This window comes from Elaeis guineensis, chromosome 4 (assembly GCF_000442705.2).
Source record: "Elaeis guineensis isolate ETL-2024a chromosome 4, EG11, whole genome shotgun sequence".
In the NCBI taxonomy this organism is placed as follows: domain Eukaryota; kingdom Viridiplantae; phylum Streptophyta; class Magnoliopsida; order Arecales; family Arecaceae; genus Elaeis; species Elaeis guineensis.
Genome location: NC_025996.2, coordinates 101,548,858 through 101,573,170, shown reverse-complemented (window position 1 = coordinate 101,573,170; position 24,313 = coordinate 101,548,858). Strand labels below are relative to the sequence as shown.

At 40.3% G+C, this 24,313-nt stretch overlaps 1 protein-coding gene across 1 annotated transcript; it reads left to right on the top strand.

The window, feature by feature from the left end:
- Positions 1-16,599: 16,599 nt before the first annotated feature.
- LOC105035326 (uncharacterized) lies at positions 16,600-23,741 on the top strand. The gene is made up of 11 exons (XM_010910863.4): positions 16,600-16,954; positions 17,050-17,152; positions 18,715-18,728; positions 19,812-20,030; positions 20,231-20,302; positions 20,620-20,709; positions 20,846-20,884; positions 21,018-21,122; positions 22,016-22,181; positions 23,285-23,394; positions 23,502-23,741. The coding sequence occupies exons 1-11, from the start codon at positions 16,736-16,738 to the stop codon at positions 23,586-23,588; spliced, it is 1,224 nt and encodes a 407-aa protein (XP_010909165.1). The 5' UTR covers positions 16,600-16,735; the 3' UTR covers positions 23,589-23,741.
- Positions 23,742-24,313: the final 572 nt, after the last annotated feature.

The window sequence follows — 24,313 nt, the reverse complement described above, 5'->3', positions numbered from 1 at the left end:
TCTGACATCGGAAGGTAAAGGCGTCAAAGAACATTCATCGCAGGAAGAAAAGCAGGGAGAAGGTGGGAGGAGGAAGGAAAAGCCATCCGCAACAAGAAATTTGACTTTATTGAGTGATTTTTGAAGAAGACAAACGAAAAAGAAAAATTGCGACAAAGAAAAAGTACACAGATCCGAGGTTTCAGACCTCAGGGGCGGGGGGTGGAGAACTCAGCGCGGGGGCTACGACAGCGGTGGCGGCCGACGAAGGACCGGCTTCGTCTTCAGACTCCTCAAGGAAGCTGAGGTCGAGCTCGGGGAATTTGCTGGCCACCTTCTCTTGGCAGAGCTCGAACCCCTTGGTGAATGCTTCCTGGCCGAATTGGACATTCAAGTCCCTCATCTCCGTGGAGGCCTTGAATTCTTCCACCGCAAGGGCCCTGACCTCCGAGACCAGGGTCGGAGTTTGCTCGACCAAGTGGGCGACCTCGGCCTCCGCCTTCCTCACCGATTCCTCCAGGGCCTGCCTCTCCTCCTCCCGGGTCTGCTTCTCCCTTTCCAGGGCCTCCTGGAGGGCGACAACTTCCTCCTGGAGGGCGGCAACCTCAGCCATCTTGGCTTGGAGGCGGGCAACCTCGGCCCGACAGCGTTCCTTCGCCTGAAGGACATCCCTCCTCGCGCGGCTCGCCACCTCGATATAGGCGAAGATCTGGTGCCCAATCTGCAAGGGCGGCTGGGGAATGAGAACAAAGGCCAAGTAGCCGCATAAATAAAGATCCGCTTACCTCAAGAAAAGATCCCAAAGTGTCCCAAGCCCGCTGCTCAGGGTCGGCGCGGTCGATCCTCTCCACGACATCTGACAGAATGCAGCCGTCGATCAGTCGCCTGATCAGGTTCCTATCGTTGAAGAGATTATCCGCCCCCTCCTCGGAGCAGACGGACTCGTCTGCAGCAGCTCGGTGGCTACTCGCTCTGCGAGCCACCATTTTTCTCCTCCTCCCCACGGCGGGCGCCTCCGTAGAGCGAACCCCCGGGGCGGGGGTCCCAGTCGGCGGACTCCTCGAGGAAGCCCGGGGGGCCGCTAGCTCGACATCTGAAGGAATGTCGATGGTCGGGCTGCCTGGACGGGCGCAGCCAAGTTCGTCTCTTCCGCCCTGGCCCTCTTCGCCGATCCAGAGGTCGCCGCGCCCTTCCTCTTCTGGGCCCTCATGCCCCGGACGAGCATCCGCGTTGCTTCGGCGTCCATCCCTAAAAAAAAAAAAAAAAAAAAAAAAAAGAGAGAAAGAAGAAAGAAAAAAAGAGGAAAAGAAGCGACACCAATCCATCAAGAGTCAGAAGTTTACAAAAAAAAAAAAAAAAAAGAAGAAAAGAGAGAGAAGGAAGAAAAGGTAAAGAGAAGAAGCGAAGAAAGACAAGAAAAGATAAGATGAATACTCGCTGGATCCTGGGGACTCAGGCCGATGTTGAAAAGAAACTGCTCCCTCAGGAGATTAGGAAGCGAAGGAGCGGGATAGGCTAGAAGCTTCTGGGCGGTCTGAAGGTCATCCTCCCCCAGGTTGGGAGCCCGACGGACAGAATCCCTCAGAGAGCCCCAAGGGGGCAGGCCCAGACTCAAGGTCGGGCAGTGAACGAAGAGGAATTTCCCCTTCCAATTATGGATCGAAGAAGGGGCGCCTTTCAGCAACCCCTTCTTGCCGAACTGGGGGGAGAAGTACCACCAGTCCTTCGCCGAAGGGTGGCGTTTGAAGGTATAGAAGTGCCTAAACAAGGAGAGAGACGGCTGAACCTCGACTACGTGGCAGAGGGAGAGGAATCCTATCAAGAACCTAAAGGAGTTCGGGGCCACGGAAGCCAAGGAGATGTCTAAAAAGCGGAAGAAGGCGGCAACAAAAGAAGGAAGCGGGAGCCGGAGTCCGGCACGGAACGCTTCCTGGTATAAACAGAAGCGATCGGGTGGAGGATTACTGGCCCGATCAGAAGGGCCCGGCAGTTCCAAATCGTACTCCGGAGGAACTCCGTACTGAACCCTTATCAGAAGGAGTTCCTCCGAGGTCGAGGAACATGGAATGGTGCCCGGCGCAAAAGCCGAGCGGGGCCCGACCTCAGATGCAGGTTCGTCTACAGCGACGGGAACCTGGGGGTTTGAGGCGGAAGAGCTCTCAGAACTGCAGGGAGCAGAAGAGCCGGAGGACATTTTGAGTAGTTTCGAAAGGGGGGTCTAAGGGACTCTAAGAAGACGGACAGAAAGGAGAACGAGAGACCACAGACTAACTCAGAGAGATGCAAGAAAAGAGGTCCCTAGGTGAAGGGAAGAAGGTTGGCACTAACCTATATCACCCCGAGGGACCTGGGAGACGAAGGCAGGAGATGCCTACGGCTTGGAAAGACGCTCGCTGAAACAAGGCTCTAGAAGAGAAGGCAGGCACTGGCGAGAGCTCAGGGACGGAGTAGGACGCCTAAAGGTGGGAGGACGGGTTTAAATAGATCCTGGGATCCGGCGCCATAATGATCGCGAATCCCCCCAGGTCGGTCCGCATCCGACACGTGTCCCACTCCCCCTGGCAGGTGGCTAAAAGCGGCTGACGGTTGGCAGGATCATAATTGCACCGTACCTAGGCCAGTGTACCTGCGGGAATTTTGAAGCGTCCCCTCGTACCACTCCAATTCGAAAAGACTCCGGCACGCGCACATTTAATGCCGAAATATCTGGAGGCGACAGCATGCGGAATTCAAAGGGATGGTTTCGGCTGCGCTCATCTCTCTCTCTGTACTTCCTTCATTTGAAATTCAAACTCGGAAGTAGGGGGACTGGTGTTGGGTATAAAAGTGACCACAGCCAAAGTCCTCAGCGGGATCGACTGCTTGACCACTCCGCCTGGACTCCTACGGGAGACGGACTCCGTCACCGATAATTTGAACAGCAGGAAGACTTCACCCGGACTCCTACGGGAGCCGGGCTTCGTCCTCGACTCCAACAGATGAAGACAGGCTCTGCCCGGACTCCTACGGGAGCCGGACACCGCCGACAACATCAACAGTGGGTAGACTCCGCCCGGACTCCCACGAGAGCCGGGCTCCGTCCTCAACTTTAACTGCTGGTAAGCACTGTCCGGACTCCTACGGGAGCCGGACTTCGCCTTTAACCTTGATTGCAGGAAGACTGCGCCCGGACTCCTACGGGAGCCGGGCTCCGTCCACGACTCCAACGGCTACATACAGGCTCCGCCCGGACTCCTACGGGAGTCGGACTCCGCCGACGACATCAACAGTGGGTAGACTCCGCCCGGACTCCTACGGGAGCCGGGCTCCGTCCTCAACTTTAACCGCTGGTAAGCACTGTCCGGACTCCTACGGGAGCCAGACTTCGCCTTTAACCTTGAATTGCAGGAAGACTCCGCCTGGACTCCTGCGGGAGCCGGGCTCCATCCACGACTCCAACGGCTACATACAGGCTCCGCCCGAACTCCTACGGGAGCCGGACTCCGCGACGACATCAATAGGGGGTAGACTCCGCCCGGACTCCTACGGGAGCCGGGCTCCGTCTTCAACTTTAACCGCTGGTAAGCACTGTCCGGACTCCTACGGGAGCCGGACTTCGCCTTTAACCTTGATTGCAGGAAGACTCCGCCCGGACTCCTACGGGAGCCGGGCTCCGTCCATGACTCCAATGGCTACATACAGGCTCCGCCCGGACTCCTACGGGAGTCGGACTCTACCGACGACATCAACAGTGGGTAGACTCCGCCCGGACTCCTACGGGAGCCGGGCTCCGTCCTCAACTTTAACTGCTGGTAAGCACTGTCTGGACTCCTATGGGAGCCGGACTTCGCCTTTAACCTTGATTGCAGGAAGACTTCACCCGGACTCCTACGGGAGCCGGGCTTCGTCCTCGACTCCAACAGATGAAGACAGACTTCATCCGGACTCCTACAGGAGCTGGACTCCACCGACGACTTCAACAGCAGTAAGCACTATCCGGACTCCTATGGGAGCCGGACTTCACCATCAGCCCCAAGCTTCGACCGATGGACCTGCATCCCCAAGCTGTATCAACGGCCATGATTCTGCTCCACTCACTGCGGCAGACCCTACGCGACCCCATTATCCTCTGACAGGCTGTATCAACGGCCATGATTCTGCTCCACTCACTGCGGCAGACCCCACGCGGCTCCATTACTACCTGACAAGCCACGATAAACGGTCCCGATCCTGCTCCACCTCCTGCGACGGATATCGCATGATTCTCCCATCCGCTGACAAAATGCGGCAGCAAACGCCGCCCCACTTCCCGCGGCAGATTCCACGTGGCACGCCCCAGCGATGGCCACGGGTCTACTCCACTACTCTTCGCAGCAAATCTCGCCTGACTCTCGGCGGCCCACTACCAGGTGGTTACAAACGTCGCCATCCATCCATTACCTCCTCCGCCTATAAAAAGGAGGACCCAGATACGTTATTCTATAAGCTCATTTCTTATCTCAAAATTCTGCTAAATTCTCCGTTCGAGCACTCCATTCTTGTTGAGGCAGAGAACTGACTTGAGCGTCGGAGGGTCTTGCCGGAGCAACCCCACCTCCAGTTTAGACTTTCTTTGCAGGTCCCGGTGGTGACCGCGACTTCTCTGACTCCAGCTTATCCGGCGCCATCAGATTTTTACACCAACAATAATTATTTGAATTTATTCTGCTGTGATGCATTGATATCGTGATGAGATGCCTTGCATGCTTATGGAGAGAGTTCTTCATAAGTATGCGGCGGTTGCCGCGACCTCCTGCTCGCGATCTCGGACCGGGGGCGTGATAATTAATATGGTATCAGAGCATAAGTGGATAAATTATGACACATAGAATTAGACATAGTATGAGTGTAGGTGGGTAAACATTAGAAATATTGGGACGTTAAAGTATGAGCATCATAATAAATCCATCCTAACAAATAGATAAATGAATCTAATAAAGTTTTACTACTACAAGGTTATCATGCCTCCCCGTAGAATGATAAGAACTACTCAAGAAATTGCAAGAGCGACATCACAACCACGGGATGGTAGCACTCCCCATCTGACCAGTGGCACCCCTCAAGAGGAGGGAGTCGTAGATCCTAATGGGAGTACTTCGAGAGCACGTCAGGAACCAGATATGGCTCAGTTAATGCAGACCCTAATCAGGATGGTACAAGCGCAATAACAAATACAGCAGTAAATGCTTGAACAACAGCAGATACAACGAGATACACAACAACATCAGCATCCACCACCACAACATGGAAAGCAACCAGTACAACGAAACAATATTTCAGAATTTAAAAAGCTTGCTCTTCCAGCTTTCAAGGGACTACTGAATCTTTGAAGGCTGATAACTGGATAATGGAGATGGAGAAGGCCTTCGCTGTCCAAGAGTATCTTGATGAAGAAAAGATTCGATATGCAGCTTATTTACTACAAGGAGAAGCATACAACTGGTGTCAGCGACTACAGCGCAAGTATGAACAAGATGGCGAAATACTTACCTGGGAAAGATTTTGGATTGCATTCTACGATTAGTATTTTCCTCGGAGTATAAGGATCCAGAAAGAGCAAGAGTTTATTTATTTGAAGCAAAAGGGTATGAGTGTAACTGAATATGAAGTAAAATTTACAGAGTTAGTAAAATTTGCTCCGAGATTAGTAGATGGTGAGCAAGAACGTGTTCACAAGTTTGAGATGGGACTGAGAACTGAGATTCAAAAATAAGTGGTTCCATATGAATTGACAACTTATGTAGATGTGGTAAACAAAGCACTGATAATTGAAAGAGAAGTCAATGAAGAACGCATGAAAAGGGAAAGAAAGCAAAGAAAGAGAGCAAAATCAAATGATACACAAGGGCAGAATAATAAAAATATCAAAAGTTCAGCTAAGGGAGCAATAGATAATAAGACTCAACAGATTGATGGTGAGCATTGCTCCAGATGTGGCAAAAATCATGCAGACAAGGATTGCTATTGGAATACAGGTGCTTGTTTCAAATGTGGTCAGATGGATCATAAAATTGCTAGCTGCCCGCTAAATACTGAAAATCAAATTGACCAAAGAACTTATGAAGGACAACATAAGGGTGGTGGACAGATTTCTAAAACCTTAGGAAGAGTTTATGCGCTTACTCAACAGAATGCATAGGCTTCCAATACAAAGGTGACAGGTAAGAAAAATTTCGAGGACGAAATTTCTTTTTAGGAGGAAAGAATGTAACATCCGGCCCATTGGGCTTTAAACCCAGCCCAAAAAAAAAAAAAAGAAGAAGAAGACTCCCTGTGGGAGTCTTCTTCTCCCGACCGGCTCCTAATCGGAGTCGGAAACCTCATCGGAGAGGAGTCAAACTCCTATCCTCCGGTTCTATTTAAAGAAGAGACCCTTCTCCCTTCTTCCTACCAAAAAATCCTGGAGTGAAACGGCGAAGATCGTCGAAAATCACTTGCAGAAACCGTCACTGTGCCCGCTGTAATTCCTCGTCGGAGAGGTCGTCGGAGCTCAAGGTAAGCATGTGGTTCTCTTCCTCTTTTCTCTCTCTTCCTTTCCGTACCGGTGTGCATGCTCGTCGGTGATTGGAGTTGTCGAATTTTGTTGTGGGAGAGGTTTCGATTTTTTTTTTTTCAAACGTCGGTAGTCATCGCCGGCCACCGATTTGGGACCCTTGGGATGGCGGTATGCTCTCCTCCGACTACCGGCCATTCCTGTGCCGGTCGATCGTCGGTCAGCCAACCGTATGAGGGGACCATTTGGTCCCCTGTTTTGTTTTTTTTCACCCAGGGAGGCCACGGGAAGAAGTAGAAGAAGGAAGAAAAAAAAAGAAAAGGAAAAAGAAAAAGAAAAGAAAAAAGAAAAAAGAAAAGAAAAAAAGGAAAAAGAAAAGAAAAAGGAAAAGAAAAGAAAAAATAAATAAATAACAAAATAAAAATGAAAGAGAGTTTCTCTCTCTCTTCTCTCTCTTCTTTCAGTTTGAACCCTTACTTTCTCTCTCTAGAATTGAACTTTCTCTCTCTACTTTCTCTCTCTAGATTATTTCTCTCTCTTGATGGATTTCTCTCTCCAAAGTTATCCTTTTAAGATTAGTGTAGTGAAAGGCTTCATTTTGATGATTTTGATCGAGTATAGGGAAGAGTCTGATTCTAAGTGAGATTTTGATTTGAAATTTGTTTAGATTTAATTTTGAATTAAAATTAATATAAAAATATAATTTTGGATAATAGGCCCTGAAGAATCTCCTAGAAGTTAGTCGATCAATTCATTCAGTGCTCTGTGAAAGGTAAGTAATGAATCATCTTCTCGAGATATTTCATATTTATTCTGAAAATAAATAATTATTTTTTAAAATTATGTATGATTTATGAAATTATGTTTTGAAAGAAAAGTGCTTTTGAAATATTATGTTACGTCGATTATGCATATGTTCAGTAAAAAATTATGATATATTATGATACAAAAGTATTTTGATACAGATCGAATTTATACTCTCAGCCTAACTATGTTTCAGTGGGCCCCGCCAATGGGGATTATACATTGGTACTCAGTGGACCCTACCAGTGGGGGTTGTGCGCTGGTATTTAGTGGACCCTACTAGTGGGGTTATGCACTGGTGTTTGTGGACCTTGCCAGTGGGGGTTGTGCGCTGGTATTCAGTGGACCCCGCCAATGGGGGTTAAACGTTGGTCATAGTCGAGGCTGTTAAGTTACGAGTGTTTTGAATCGAATCGAATTTATGATTATATTATATGTGAATATTTGAAAAGATTGGATTTGTATAAAATCAGCATGAAATATATTTTATGTTTATTTACAGCATTGTTCTTGAAAATTATATAATATCTGAAATATCTAGTTGAGATATTTGTTACTTACTGGGCTGTCTAGCTCATTATCTTTCTTTCTATTTTTCAGATTCAGATAATTAATTACGAGCGTGGGAAGAAATTTTGGGACAGAGCTTTTAGAGGCAAGATTTAGCATTGTCAACTTATTGAATTTAGATCTATTATTTTATTTTTAGTAAAATTTTATTGGATGTAAGATATTTGATTTAATTACTTGAATTAAAGTTGAATAATAATTATTTGAATTTATTCCACTGTGATGCATTGATATCGTGATGAGATGCCTTGCATGCTTATGAAGAGAGTTCTTTATAAGTATGCGGCGGTTGCCGCGACCTCCTGCTCGCGATCTCAGACCGGGGGCGTGACAAGCACCCTCCCTTGTTGGTCCAATTCTGCTCTACTGTGATAGCTCTGGAGCCATTGCTCAGGCGAAGGAACCAAAGGCACACCAGCGGATGAAGCATATTCTGCGCCGCTACCATCTCATTCGAGAAATCATGGATCGAGATGACATTGTCCTTCAGAAGATCGACGGAAAGGAGAATCTAGCCGACCCATTCACTAAAGCTATTGCGGTGAAGGAGTTCGACGACTTCAAGTCTAAGATGGGTATTAGATACTGCACCAATTGGCTTTAGACCAAGTGGAAAATTATTGGGAATAGTGTCCTAAAGCCAATCGTCAGCCTGTTGATGGTTGTGCTTCTTTTGTATTAGTATATAAATTATAAATAAAAATTATTTTGATATTTTTCATCACAAATTGTTTCATCTTCTAATGAATTCCTGTGTTGTGGTAAAGTCCTTAGGACTATTTAGACTCGACAAAGGAGGATTTATCGTTTAGTCCTTAAATCTGTTCACGACCAAATGATACGTTGTTAGCAAGGATGACAACGTTTATCAAACATAGATCGTTGTGTGCCATATGGGTTGGTTGTCCTCTTAACCAAGGAGTGTGGAGATACTGGTATGGCATACAGGTGAGATGTAAGGGTACATCTGCACTGAACGTGACTGATTCTGGAGCTATTTCTGCTGTCAAAATTTGCTCCGATGGGATATGGGTATAAATGTCCCTCTGACCTGAGACCGCCACGGTGACTTGCAAGCAACTCACTGCACTTAGACACTGGACTACCTGAATTTCTAATTCAGTGATGGAAAGATGCTGGGTGTAGTCAAGTACTTGATTTGTCGGTGCGTGTGTCAAGATGGGATTGACCACTCCAGTTCAGGAGCTGTATGCAGTCGTGTTTCAATTTAACAAAACTTTGGCCAGGGTAGTCCTAGTGAAGAGTCACAGGACTGTTTGAGTTGAGCACGATTCGGATGATCTAATCAGGGTTGACAGTTTAACCCTGAGTCATCCTAAACACAGGGTCAAAAGGGATGAATTATGCAGTAACCATATTCATGTAGGTTCTGAGTGTTGCGATTGCGACTATTCGACCTATCTGGACGTCGGATACCATTGCTAGATGGTCACTTCGATTAGTACAGGAATTGGTTTCTGTGCTACCGGCTTAGGTTCGAACCTGTGGGGTCACATACATTAGAGGTTCCTATCTGATCTGATGGCTGATGAAGAGTTCTAATGCTCATGGACTATGAGTTCTACATATCTGAACTCTGTGATGAGAATCAAGATTCTCTGATCATGAGTCCCACATATTTTGGGTATCGGGGTAAGAGTCCCACTGGTTTGGGACTCTTCGATCAAGGTTTCATATCGATGGACTTTGATACCCGATTGCCAATCGAATTTGAACTCAGTATTTATGAGAGGTTTAATTAGTGATTTGATTGCTAATTAACTCAATTTGATTGAGTAATTATTTTTGGATCAAGTCCAATTGAATTGGATTCAGTTGGGTTTGACCCGATTAGGTTAAGTGTTGACCTAATCGTCGAAGTGGTTTGGTCTCTGATTTGATCAGGGGTTGGGCTTAGTCAATTTTTGATTTGATTAGAATTTTATGGAGCCTAATTAAGCCTAATTAAGTTGGGTTTAATTTAATCTAATTGTGCTTAACCTATTTTGATTAGCTTGGCTCAATTAAGTTCAAACCACCTTGACTTTTCTCCCTACGCCACCTCACTTCTTCAGCGCCCATTTGAATTCACGAGAAGCAACTTCTCGTGAATTTTCTCCCACGCAGAAGGCATCTCACGCCCACACTTGTGCGCCAAATTTTGGATAAACTTGATTTGTTAGCCATTCAAATTCAAAGGGTGTTTGAATTTAAATGGATAACTTATCCCTTGCACCTTCTTACCTTATCCATCTTGTGCGCCACTTATCATACACGAGAAAGAGTTTCTCGTGAAAATTCTCCATGCACAAAGAAGCCATGCCTCCTCTCTTCTCACGCGTAGAGTGGATAGGAATGAGTTGGTTGGCATTTGAATTCAAATTCGATTTGAATTCAAATGAGCAACCACTTATCTTTATCCTCTCATGCGGTAAAAATGCTGCAAAGATGCGGTCTTGCATCGTTTTAAAAAGGAGATAAGAGAGGGTGTGCGAATAGATGATCAAAAAAAAAAAGGGTGGCGTGAGAGAGGTTTCTGGCGTGAGAAAAGAAAAGAAAAGAAGAGAAAAGGAGAGAGAAGTGGGCGTACTTTTTTCTTCTGTACCCTAGGGTTTTGGCTTAGGGTTCGAAAAGTGAGAATGTGAGCTATGAGTGTCGTGAGCCTACCAAACTTCAGAAAGAGTATCATCAACCTCTCTACCATATTTGCTGATGATCCAGAGCATCCGAGGAGTCGGCAGACATCGATCGAAGGAGTTCGATCAATATCGGTCATCAAAAAAGTGCAGTCACGAACTAGTATTCGTGAGGAGCTGATCAGATCGGGAGCTTCGTGTGGATGATCCATAGGAGCCAGACATACTGTGTGGCTACGTTACGATGATCAGATCCTTTCGACGGTGATCAGATTGCGGCGATCAACTATCCGCATAAAGGTAATGTGTTCTGAACACATAACAGTAAATTATTTACTGTAGAAATTTGAATTTCAAATTTAAATGCATGCATGCTATATATCATATTTAAATCTTAGTGTAGGGTAAACACATATTAATTAATTAGATTAATTAATAATATCAACTGTAAAATAGTAATTTTGAAAAAGTTTTAAAATTACTATTTTACCCCTGCACTAAAAATTCACTTCATAAAGATCACATGCATAACTCTTACTTAGAAAATCATCTTTGACATGCAAGTAAGGCTTCTATAAGATGTTCCTTATTGTTGAGTCAATTTAGTGGACTCATATCCAAATGAGTATCTACATCCTTGTATTAGTGTCCCACACAAGTGATAAGTAAGATCAGTCACTCTCTCCATCGAGCATACAAAGGATGTACCAGTCTATCCGAAATATTGATCTCCAACTCAATGCTCCTACAATCAGAAATATTTAAGATTTGGATTTTAGGTCTCACTAGCATGATCCATTCATGTCTCTAAAAATTATTGTCCTAATCTTTGGGGTTCATCATAATCTTAAACTTAATAAGATGCAGCTAAAATGATAAATCAATATCTTATTTTATTTTTAAATAATAAATATCATTATATGAGTTGAAAAATTATAAAGAAAAGTTCCATCGTAACATACTTGTGATTAACTTTTAGGGTACTCTTCTTTCAATCTTTCACTTGCACTAAAGCCAATCGCCTTTGTATTTCAATCCCATACAATCAAGATAATAATTAAATAGCTGCTGTGGTATAGTCTTAGTGAATGGGTCTGCTATATTGTTCTTTATATCAACTCATTCAAGGACAACATCTTGTCTCTCTATAATTTTTCGAATGAGGTGAAAGTGTCTGAGGATGTACTTTGATCTTTGATGAGACATTAGGTTAAATCCAATTGGACCATTAAATCTAATTTAATTAGATAGCAAATAGTTTTTATTAAATTTTAATCAAATCAAAAATTAATCGAGCTCAAATCTTGATCATATCAGGAATTGAATACCCTTAGTGATTAGATCATCTCATAACCTAATCGAAACAAATTAAATTGAATCCAATTCAATTAAATTCGATCCAAACCTCAATATTCAATTAAATTAAATTAATTAATAATTTAATTACTAATCAATCCTCTCATAATTCATCAATAATTAGTGAATTGATTTATTACAACTTTTGCATAAGGTTAATCAACAATCGAATTGACTGTTTTACCTTAGAACGATTCTTAATCATTGATCAGCCATATGATCAGTCAGAAATTTTTTTTGAATGTGACCCCATAGGTTCGAACCTAAGTCGATAGTATGGGAACAATCTTTCTATACCAATCAAAGTGATCATCTAGTAATGATATCCGACGTCTGGATAGGTTAAAAGATTGTAAAGCATCATTCAAAAACTTACTAGCATATGGTTACCGTATAATTCATCTTTTTGATCCAAATGCTCAAGGTGACCTAGAGTTTAACTGTCAATCCTGATATGGTCATCTACATTGTATTTTAATTTTTAAAATCTATCACATGGATTATCCCGATCAAGAATTTACTGAATTAAAATACATTGATACATTAACTCCTACTTATTCGGAAGGATCAATTCCATCTTGACTCACACACTGACTTCGCAAGTACTTGACTATGCCCAAAAATCTTTCATCACTGAATTAGAAATTTAGGTAGTCCGGCACCAAAACATAGTGAGTTGCTTGCAAGTCACCGTGGTGATCTCAGATCAGAGAGACACTTATACCCATATCCTTTGTGAGCTACTTTTGACAGCAGAGTGCTCAGCAATTGATCACGTTCAGTGAGATGTACTCCTATGTCTCACTTGTATGCCATACTAGTGTCTCCACACTCCTTGGTTAAGAGGATAACCAACGTATATGGCACACAACGATCTATACTTAATATAGCTATTGTCCTAATAATAGTATATTATTTGGTCATGAACTTAAGGTTTAAGGACTAAACGATATATCCTCCTATATCGAATCAAATAGTTCTAAGGACTTCATCACATAACAAGAGTTCAAAATGAGATGTACACAGTGATGAAAAAATTAAATAATATTTATTAATTTAATAATTTATATATAATTACAATGATAAGCACAACTGTCAATAGGTTGACGATTGTCTTTGGGATACAATTCTCAATAAATCACTGACAAGTGAGTAGACATCCATATGATTCTCATGTTGGTCATGCTCAGTGCAAGTTATTCTCTAGCAACCACCTACACTCTACTCTAGTGTCTCTACACTACAGATGCGAGACTCATCTGTCCACCAATCTCGAATGGATTAATCACTATCCTCCGTGACGATCTTTTGATCGAAAGTATTTAAAATTAATCACTAATTAATGTATGTCTCAAATTCTTAATACTTTAAGAATATATAAAAATCATCTTTGTTAATTTCTAGAACAAATCATGGATACATAAATATGATTGAAATAAAAAAATTCTTTAGTGATGATAAAAAGATTACAAGTACAAGTTTAAGCCCAGAAATTACATAATGTATCCGCCAATAATGACTTCTAGGACACAAATCTAACACCATGTCCATTCAAAAGCCTTTTCATCCTTTAAAAAATGTGCGAATGAGGTTAACAGTCTGATCTACATGCCATATGGATCAGAGATCCAAAGCAGAAGGACTCTGATCCTTCTGCACACTAAAAAGCAAAGTGGGTGTGTGCCCCCTTTCATTTTAGTGCCAAGGTCTCCATGCCCTTGGGACTCTTAACCAAAAAATGTGGATAAAAGCTTTAAGAGCCCCATTTTAGGCTATCTCCAGGTGGCCAAATCTGATCTATATACTCACCAAATTAGGCTAGCCAAATAGCAAGGTTTCAGATCAAATCTGATCTCTCGAGGAGCTAGAATTTTCACACGTGCTAGTATGCTTACCAAAAATCTGATTAGATCCAAAATTTCAATCAACTATATCAAATGGATCTTTGATCAATTTCTTTATATGTGTGATCTATTAGGTTCTATATCTAGCCAGTTATAGGTCTGAGTATAAGTTGACCTAGTTTGATTAGAACTTTTCTAATCGATTAAAATCCAAACCATTCCGACTGAGTTCAGTAATTAGAACTCTTTTTCATTGAAGATTAAATTAAACTCTTTAATTTGATCAAACTTATAAGTCAAGATTGATGTCTAGCAACGTATCATGACTATCCAAAAAATATAAATTTGATAAAAATATCAAATATACCCTTCAGTGGTAAGTTATTGTACAATTCAATCCCTCAATCATTCTGCATCCCAAATATATTCATGAGTATGAAATCATATCAAACTTAAATATATATTCATATCGGTTCTCTATCAATCAGTGATGATTCTGATGATGAAGCATTAAAAATTCTTTCTAATCTTCATTTTGCTTTGGCTAAAGACTTTCTGAGTTATCTAGAGATGAGAATGCACAGGATGTTATCTCCTCTTACTAGGAGTGATCGATTTTTTGTTGACTGACTCATAATCTCCATACACATTCCACCACATCCAGAACATCCCGTATATATCCATATGAATCAAAATATGAATTCATGTGCACAAGATTCCATGATGATTTCAAGTCTAAGGATCACTTGCACAACTCTCATTTAGGAAACTATCTTTTGACATGCAAGTAAGGTTTCATAAAATATTCTCTGTCAGCAACTTAATTCAGTGAGCTCATTTCTGAATGATCATCTATATTCTTGTATTAATATCCCACACAAGTGGCTTATGAAATCAATCACCTTCTCCATCGAGCATACATAAAATGTGTCAGTCTTTCTGAAATATTGATCTCCAACTCAATGCTCCTACGATCAGAAATATTTTAGATTAAAATTTTAAAATTTTAGATTTTACAGGTATGAACTCTTCATGGTCCTAAAATCATTATCTTAATTTATGAGATTCATCATAATCTTAAACATATAAGATGCAACTATAATAATAAATCAATACCTCATTTATTTCATAAATAAATAATATCATTATATGAGTTGAAAGATTATAAAGAAAAGTTCCATCACATCACTCATACGATTGGTTTGTTGGACACTATTCTTTCAATGGATCACTATAATTTAGCTGCTCCAACAATCCACATGATATAGGTTGCTGTTTACCCATTGTACCAAAGTTTTAGGATTTGGGGTGGTTTAATAATCATTTCTCTTCACCACTTTTGAGTTCTTTAGGTCCATTGTCCTCTTATACTAAGGTAGTAAATTCTTTCCAATGCATATGGATGATGGGCCCAAAAAGTTTCTTACTTTGATAGAGTAGAATCCCAAAAACTTTTGACAAAAATATAATTTCATGCAATCCCCAAATTAGAACTGACTATAAAACCCAAGAAATCTACGACATTATCAAATCCACTATTATCAAGCACAAAAAATGTTTAAACGTACCTCTTAAAATTTTAAGCACAAATATAAGAAATTTCAAAGCCTAACTTTTGAAATCAATCAATTCATTGAAGAAATCATACCAATGAACTAACGACTGATAAGGATTCTGGCTACTTCGAATATCTCAATGGTTCTAGAGATGAAATTGGATGACCACGATTAGGGTAGGAGAAGGTAACAAAATTAGAAAGGGCTCCGGTAATTTTTTTTTTTTTCAAAGAGCAATCCATCTGATAGTTAAAAATAATCGGGGGCATTTCGGTCATTAGTCCTTTTGCATCAACACCGTTAAAACAGAGATAAATGATTGGGGCTCTTTGCATTGTTTTTAAAGTTTTGAGATTTTTTTAAATTTTTTTCTTTTAGGATCTAAATGTAAATGGATCAAAATTTAAGAGATATTGTTGTATTTTCTCCTAAATTAACCATAGACTTCTCAAAATTTATCCTTTGTCTAGAAACTGCATAGTAATTTACCTAGAATAGCTAATAAAGTTCTTGCACTATTTAGAGTAGCCCTGGCAAATAATATACGATCATCCTTAAACAAAAGGTAAGATATAAATATTCTTACTCTGCTAGACTGAGATAATGAATTATTTTCTACTACCAACTTCAGCATTCTTGATGGTACATTCATACAAACAATAAATAAAGAGGGTGATAAAAGATAATGTTACCACATTTCAATAGAAGAATGGAAAGTAGGAGTTTCATTGACCAAAGAAATAAAAGGAGATCCAATGAGCCCCCTAATCCAGTTGATCCAGGCATCTTGAAAATCCAATTGGTAAAGAGAAAAGAATAGAAAATCCTACCAAATACTATCATATATTTTCTCCATATCTAATTTAATATTTATATAATTACGTCTAACTAAAGCTGACTGTATAAATCATATCACTAAAATGATATGGTCGTCCACGTGTACCAAAAAGAATAGATCTCTGGGATTGTTTTAACGTTAGAATGATGTGATCGTCTAAATTAATAGTATGCAACGTTTCTTTAATCAGAAGCCCTGCAGGCACATGGTCTCAGCTGGCGGCAACTTGTTACACTCACACGTGAACCCACTCTCGAATTTTTTTTTTTTTTGGGTAAAGAACCCACTCTCTAATTGAGACAGCGGACAAAGACAGAAAGAGGCATGCCATCCCCGTTCTTCGAGAGCTCTCATCCGATCCTAACGCAAATCACAGCATGACAACGCACCAACTCCAGCCGAGAATCCAAACCAAAAGCAGAACAAGACAAAAAGAGTCCGCCATCCTCTCCAACTCACGGGCGCTTACATGGGCTCCTCCAGTCCCGCCTTTCCCATTGATAAATTGAACCCCTAAACCCAAACGGAAGCACGAAGATTTCCACCTACCCGCACCGCCACCGAAAAGCTTCCACATCTCCTTCCATCATCAAATTATAGTCTAAGTTAAAGAAGACGCCTGTGCAGAGACACAGAAACCCATGGCTTCTTCTAAGCCTCTGAAGTGGTCTTATTCCTTCTCTGTTTTCTTCTTCTCCTTCTCCTTCGTAGTGTTACAAGTAAGAGGAGCAGCCAAGACTGCCCCGGTGGTGGGAAACATCTCTAAAGTGGACGACGCCCAGCTATTCCACATATACTATGGGCAGAGTTTCAAGGTCATCAAGAACAGCATTGATGGGAAGAGCTACCTTCTCATGCAGGTGAAATCTTCTACCTTCTTCCTTGCTGCAACTTAACATATAATACATGCTGGAACTTGACAACCATGCGTATGGGTGTTTGTGTGAAAACAAAGAATAATTCTAGGATGGCGTCCCGGACTAAGTACTGCACGGGGAGAATCAAGTCTTTTGTGATCCCGCTCTCCAATTACTCTGTTGACACTACCAATTTTCCTGGTATGTGTACAAGATTGTATTCCTATTTGCTTACTTTGTTTTCTTCTAATTTATTTCCTTGCACATGTGTTTAATTAATGACTCCATGATGCTTATGTAATGGTCATTCTTAATAATTAAAACAGGCCGTGGGACAACAACATTAAAGGCCTGTTTGGATGAATGGGTTGAAAATTTCATTGGATTTGTGGATTGGGCCATAGTATAACCAGCTAGATAATAGGATTATAGACAAGGCTAGGCCTATGTCCTTAAGTAGATCGGAATGGTTTTGGAGTGCACTGACCTAAGTCCCATAGGAAGGAAGAAAAGGACCTTGGCAGGTCTTTTTTTCTTCCAATGAGATTTGGACTGGTCCACTTTAAAATCATTCCTTAGGTACTTATGGATATAGATCTAGCCTAGCCTATAATCCTATTATCTAACTGGTTGTACAGGCCCAATCCAAGTATCCGATGGGATTTTCAGTCCAATTATCTAAACATGCCCTTAGGGTTCAGCTATTAAACTAAAATATTTTAAACCTTTCAGTTACCCTAGCCCCATGATCCCATTTGGACCTTATTCTTGAGAGCCCAAACCTGACCGGGACCCACATAAGTTTATATGACCAAAGTCCTAGGTCCTCTACTGCCCGCCAAATATTAAGAATCTAAATAAGTTATGATGTTGGATAGGTGTAACCACCTTGGATGCCATCATCTATTTTGCGACCCATTTTGAGTATACAACCATTTCAAGTTTCTTGAACATATTTAATTTTATATACATTGATGGCCCTTTGGACTCTGCAATCAAGCCTTGGTGTGTTCCCATTTTTTAATTTGACAAAGCTTTTTGAGCTAAGGCTATCCTACATGTCACTTTTACTGCCCAGCCGTGCTTAGAGTAAAATAATGTGCCTGCCTAAGAGCTATTGGATCAGCTTGACCAGTCAATTTTTCTCCCAAATAGGGATATTGAAGTTTAGGTTGGGGTTGTATCTTTTGCGCAAAAGAATGATTGATCTTCTTTCATGGCATCAACCATTGGATTGCGCCTTGCAGAGATCTCAAAGCACTCCAAACTCCATCATTCACCTACCTGCATAGATCTCGAAGTAGCCATTGCACGATCCAATGTTGGATTCAAGTTAAGGAAGATGAATCATTCTTTCATGCAAAAGATACAACCTAAACCCATTGAAGTTCACCCCTTACATTGTTGCTATTTTACATTCAGTTCCTGCTGACCAAAAGTTTATATCAAAAAATTGCTTCTGATGGCCATTTCATGTTTATTCGCTGGTTAATGCGTGTAAATAAACAAATATAACTATGCATAGAAATAGGCTTAATTATGTCCATGTGCTAAATATAATTTATTAGCTGTGCAAAGGATGCATATAAATGAGTAAGCATAAGACTGACAATCAAATGAGTGACTTGAAAAGTGTATCAGCTCTTTCTTTTTCATAGTTTGTCTTGTGCATATGTTTGCATTCTGCTTTGTTCGATGTACCATTGCATGCACTCATACTGCATGGCAATTTTAATCAGCTGTTTTTTGATGGATTTTTACAGTGTCGTTCTTCGAGGTGAGGACTGCTGCTATGTTAAGTAACAATGAGTACTTTGTATCTTATAAGGTGGCTTCTTGGAAGAGGTTTCTATCAGTTACTCAGAAGATACATTTCTTTTTTAATGAAGAATTGCTGTGGGGTGGCCTTTTAATCTTCTGATCATCATTCACATGATTTTCATTTACCTTCCTATCTTTTGACTGCCTTGTGTGTTTTTTTGATGGTTGTAGGAGCATTTCCTTTATTATGTTTTTTTCTTTTTGAATTTACAAACAAGGATGGGCAAGTATTTAATTATGCTAATACCAATAACTGAATTGTCCCATTTTTGGGATGGCTTTATCAGTTACAAATCTGATGTTTCATCACTGACTAAAACTGTAACTGTAACTGTAACTGTAAATTGTTTTCTTTACTCTGATCTCAGTCTCAAAAGGTTATAAATTGATTTTTCTGGTAGTTTATTGGCAACTTTTCAGTAGTTATAGATCGAGGAAATAGCTTCCCAAGTAAAGAAGCAGATAGGCGATCATTAAAATCGTTCCAGTTGTTTCAGATGAAGAATGCATTTTGAGATTTGGAAGCCTATTTGACAGAAATTGTTTTAGCAAAATTAGATACTCTTATGCTCATACAGATTGACAGAGGTTCACTTATATTTCCTCATTTCACCCCTAATAGTGCTCTCTAAGCAATTTATCTACTTGCAATAAGTAATTCTTCAGATATTTGGAACCAATGACATTTTACCTGATCAGAGCAAAGGAGTTATATGATCTCCTGCTGAATATTAGTCTTTTTCACAATTTTCTAGCCAATAGACGATATTGTTTTGCATTTTAGTCTGGCTTTTTATGATTGATGGTCATCTAACAAGTGGCAATTGCCGCATGATATAATTGATTAGAATTGGTGTACACTGCAATCTCCATTCTCAAGCTTAATCCTTGCATGGCCTGCTGAGGGCTTCACAACCATAGGGTTTTAAACCCCTTCAATTTGATTCTTCGAAAAAGTTTCATCATCTTTTTAAACTTGGTCTCCTCTCACCATTTCATTTCTGTTCTATACCACTAACTTGCTTTAAGAAACTTGCAGTTGCTGGGTTTGCTAGATAGCTTGAAGGGCATAACATCAGATGAAGTAACATCACAATGTATACTGAAGTCGTTAACAAGTGGCAACATCCAGCTTGTCAACAGAACGGATATACAACAACTCTCACAATTCTCAGCACACTTCATAAGCAATGTAGATGCAGAGCAAGCCTGCAATTTTGCAGCCTTTGTACCTATGGATGAAAGCACTCCTTTGCAGGTAAGAACAAGTATGTCTTCTATATTTGCATATGCAGCAATATGGACTTCTTTAAATATACTAATCTATTAGCCTGTACGCGCATCAGAGGACTATTATTTTTTCCACAGACTAAAGTGTATCCTGATTTGTATATGCACATTTAGTTGTAAAGTGACATATATCTAACAGTAACACTGTTCTCTAATGGATTTCTTAAGAGAGCAGAATGGATCAAGTACTTGGCAACTTTCACAAACTCAGAAGCCCGCGCCAATTCAGTGTACGATGCAGTTAAGTGTAGCTCAAATTTGTCCTTTTGGTTTTTATGGAATGCCAAAAGTTCTCTATTTACTCATTATGCACTTTACTTACAAATGCATCTAATCTGCAAAAATACATTCCAATTTGATCAAAAATATCATATTGCCCAAGAATAGGAGAGGGAGAAGGAAAAATAATCTAATGATGGTGATGCACTACATTTAGTCAATTGTTACATAGAAACATGGTCCTTTTCTTTAGGGAGTTTCGGTCAATATGGGCCTCAAACATTACAAATTTTGATTAACTTGGAAAATCTTTATCTTCAATTGATTGTCCATTGCAGGTTAAAGCAAACTACATTTGCTTAAGCAAATCTGCAGCAAACCTTAAATCCCGATTCAAACCTGTTGTAGCTTGGGTGGAGTATAACCAGGTATACCAAGGCATTACTATTATCTTATGCTTTACAGACATGAAACCGAAAAACCAATTTTCAAATTTCATCAGTAAAACTATGTTAATAGCATGAGGTGAGGCTTATGTATTTACTTTTCATAATAATTTTGTAGGGTATATGGTCTTTTGCTAAAGAAGATTACAAGTTGCAAGTAAGATCTTTTGGAAACTTGCAGAGTATCTGCATGTAGATGCACAAACACATGCACATGTTTGTAGACATACGATAGTAGGTTATGCATATGCTTTCTAATGGATAAAGGACCCACATTGTGCATTGAGCAGTATGTGACTGATGCTGGAGGTGAGAATGTGGATGGTACCATCACTAACAATCTCTACAATGTTTCAGATCCAGAGGATATGGAGAACTTCCATGCCATCCTTTGTGTAAGTTTTCAGTAAGTGCTTTTCTTCATTAGACCTGGGATTCTTGTCCTATAAAGCTGAATGAGGATGAAACTGAAGCAGCAGCATATGAAGCAAAATGTATTTTCAAATAAGTTAACAACTGATGTAAACGAGAACTAGAGTTTTATGAATAAACCTCCCTGCTATTACCTGAATGATGGGTTTGATAAGTATAATTCCTTAAATAAATTTTCCCATATTTTATTGAAAGATCATAGGCTGCTCTGTGTGAATCAGATGAAAGTTTCCATCAACCTTGTAACACCCCAAGATCTCTCCCAAAAAGGCTAGTCGAAAAGTATTATTTGGATTTCTTAGTCCTGGATATCCAGGATCTTCCCAATGAATAATTGATGTGGGACTAAATACATGCCTACATGAGTCTTCACATAATACTCTCCTCTCCCTCCCTCCTATTTAAACAAGAGCATCCTCACCAGACTAACAGTCTAAATCTATGCATCCATTTATAGATACTATAATTGGCTCATGGTCAGTCTCAATTGTAATAACCCAAGGCCTTATCCAAAAAGCCTAGTCAGAAGGTATTATTTGGATTTTTTGTTCCTATACAAGTACTCAAGATTTTCTCAATGAATAACTGATGCAGAACTAAATTAATTGGTAATGGATGCAACTGTACCCAAAGAAATGTTGCTAACGGATGTTGCAGAATGTACATAATGGTCACCTTGATTTAATGAATCTCAAAGTTTCGGCTGAACCACATTTAGCGGTCAATGCATTTATCTCTTTCCATTTTGACAAAAGAGGAATTCTGTGCCGAATAAAATTCACTGGTGACCCTAAAGCAATTTAAATGAACAGCATAGAAGGTTAGCTGAACCAAATGGTTTTCTGTGTGTTGTCAGACTGTGGACGTGGTTATTGATCAAACTTATGCTTTGAAGCCAGCAGAGTACACATTATCAACATTCCTTGAGAACATGGATATTGGAGACAGCTCTTGCTTTGGCTTTATCACCAATCAGAGCCTGTGGAGATATGATAAGAGAATGCGAGATTCTGCAACACTTGGTAAGATTGGTGGCTATTAATTAGATTATCCAATAATCATTAGCAGGTTCTCAGTTTCTCCTGCCAATTTTTATACTTGGAAGTAGATGCATGGTTCATGAGTCATATTAATTGTTTTACAGGTTATATTATCTCTGAATTCTTCTTCGTTCTCACCATCCCAAATTTCATCACTTCACATTAACGTCTAGAAAAAAATGTGATCTGTAATCTTACTGGAATGAATCATGCTAATTCAAAACTGTTTACAGAAATATTAAACTGTAGATTTCATGTATAGGTATTGTAATGCAAATAGGTCAGATCCCACCATTCTTAGTCACATCCGTTCCTGCTTGCAGAATCTAGCTACCCAAACGTTTCTGTATTCTGAGGATGCGGAAACAGTATTTTGGTTGCAATTGCTAATTGAATAAGACCATGAGCAAGTAAATTGTGAATTTGTACCAAGCAAACCAATTTTAAGCGTTCACATTCATGCATCAAGCAGCTAGCTATTTCATCTCATCTTTTAATCTATATAGTCTCTGTTTTATTTTCCATACCATTTATTTCTTATGATTTCAGGCTATCTGCCCTTGCAGACGTTTGAATTAATATATTCTTTATTTAATTGTAAAATGAGGGATCTGCTTTAAATTTTGAGATGTACCTACAGTCAAATTCTGATGAAAGTGATGACTTCTGAAGTTGAACCAGAAGCAATGACGAGATGACTAGTACTGTTTCAACTTTCGAAACTGGGCTCACCATCTTATATGCATCAGCTGGCTAATGTTTGAAATCATTTGGATGTACCCCTACTGCACCTGTTCTCAAATTACCATGTTTTATGTGACTGAAAAAGCATTTATTTCTTTTTTATTAGAGAAATAAAAGCACATTTTGTAGCATACCTTGGAACCATGAAATCTGGAAAACAATGTGCTTAATATTTTACTTTCTAGAGACACAATTTCAGTTGTCTGTAGAAATATTAGAAGTTTCATTAAATTTTCATGCCCAAACATATTGGTTATAATACTTTTCTAATTTTTATTTGATGCTTCCCATTTTTAGAAAAAAAGGTTCACTTATGCTAACAAGTGCTTGTGATTTGGAAGATTGGTTTGATGGAGCCCTTGCACAGCCCCAGCTGGTTTTAGCTGATCTAATTGAAGTGTTCTTTCCTACTGGCAACTACACCACTACATACTTCAGAAATCTTGCCAAGGTCCGTCAATTTCCCTGACCTTCCCTTCTAATCCTAATGTCTAGATGCCTCTTCATGCTTGCATCTGTATGCATTGTCTTCGGTGCTTTGTTTTCATTTTATATCAGGAAGAAGGGGTGACAGGTATTGGTCCTGACATGTGCGACAAAAGTACTTCCACACCCATGGAGCCTACCGTTGTGCCTTGTAAATGAAGAAACTGAACCTGAAGACATATTTTTAGATTATTCCTTGGTGAATTATAAGGGTATGACAAGTTCAAGAAGGATGTTTGAAACTTCTTCAAAGATAACATTGTTATGTTTTCATTTCTACAGAATTTTATAGGTAATATTGTGTTGCTAGAACTATCATGTTTGAAATTATTTAGACTTTTCACATAATGAAAAGGATTAGCAAGTAACTTGAATAATTAATAATAGGATTAGCATAGGCCAGCGTAAGTTTGGATTGGTGAATTATATTCCTAGACACAAACATGTTCCCAAAAGACGAGAAAGTGAAAATATTCTTTTAGGGCCTGTTTGATATTGCCTTCGTTTTCTGTTTTTGTTGTCAAAACCCCAAGAAGAAAAATGTATTGCTCTGGACCCATATATCATGAAATTACTCTGGTTTCCAAAATTGCTTTTAAAATTCTTTAGAGACATTGGAGGCAAGGATCTCTTTTTTTCGGGAACCAGCAAAATGGAGGCAAGAAATAGCAGAGTTTGGCAATGAACTGTCTTCAGATCAATCCTGTCCTAAAATTTAATCAACTTATAGAGAGAACAAAAAAGAAACAGAAACGGTGCCAGAGGTCCTAAACAATCAATTTTTTTCCAATACCACATTTGACTGGGAAAACATTGGACCATTTCTAACAAGCTAGTTAGTCCATTAACGTGGAGTTCATCGCGATCGAACGCCCCAACCCAGC

Bases quoted from the DNA above. Each gene is read 5' to 3' on its own strand.
- LOC105035326 (XM_010910863.4), top strand. From the start codon at position 16,736: ATGGCTTCTTCTAAGCCTCTGAAGTGGTCTTATTCCTTCTCTGTTTTC. The intron at 21,123-22,015 runs GTAAGTTTTCAG...GTGTGTTGTCAG, and splicing joins ACTTCCATGCCATCCTTTGT to ACTGTGGACGTGGTTATTGA. The intron at 23,395-23,501 runs GTCCGTCAATTT...ATTTTATATCAG, and splicing joins ACTTCAGAAATCTTGCCAAG to GAAGAAGGGGTGACAGGTAT.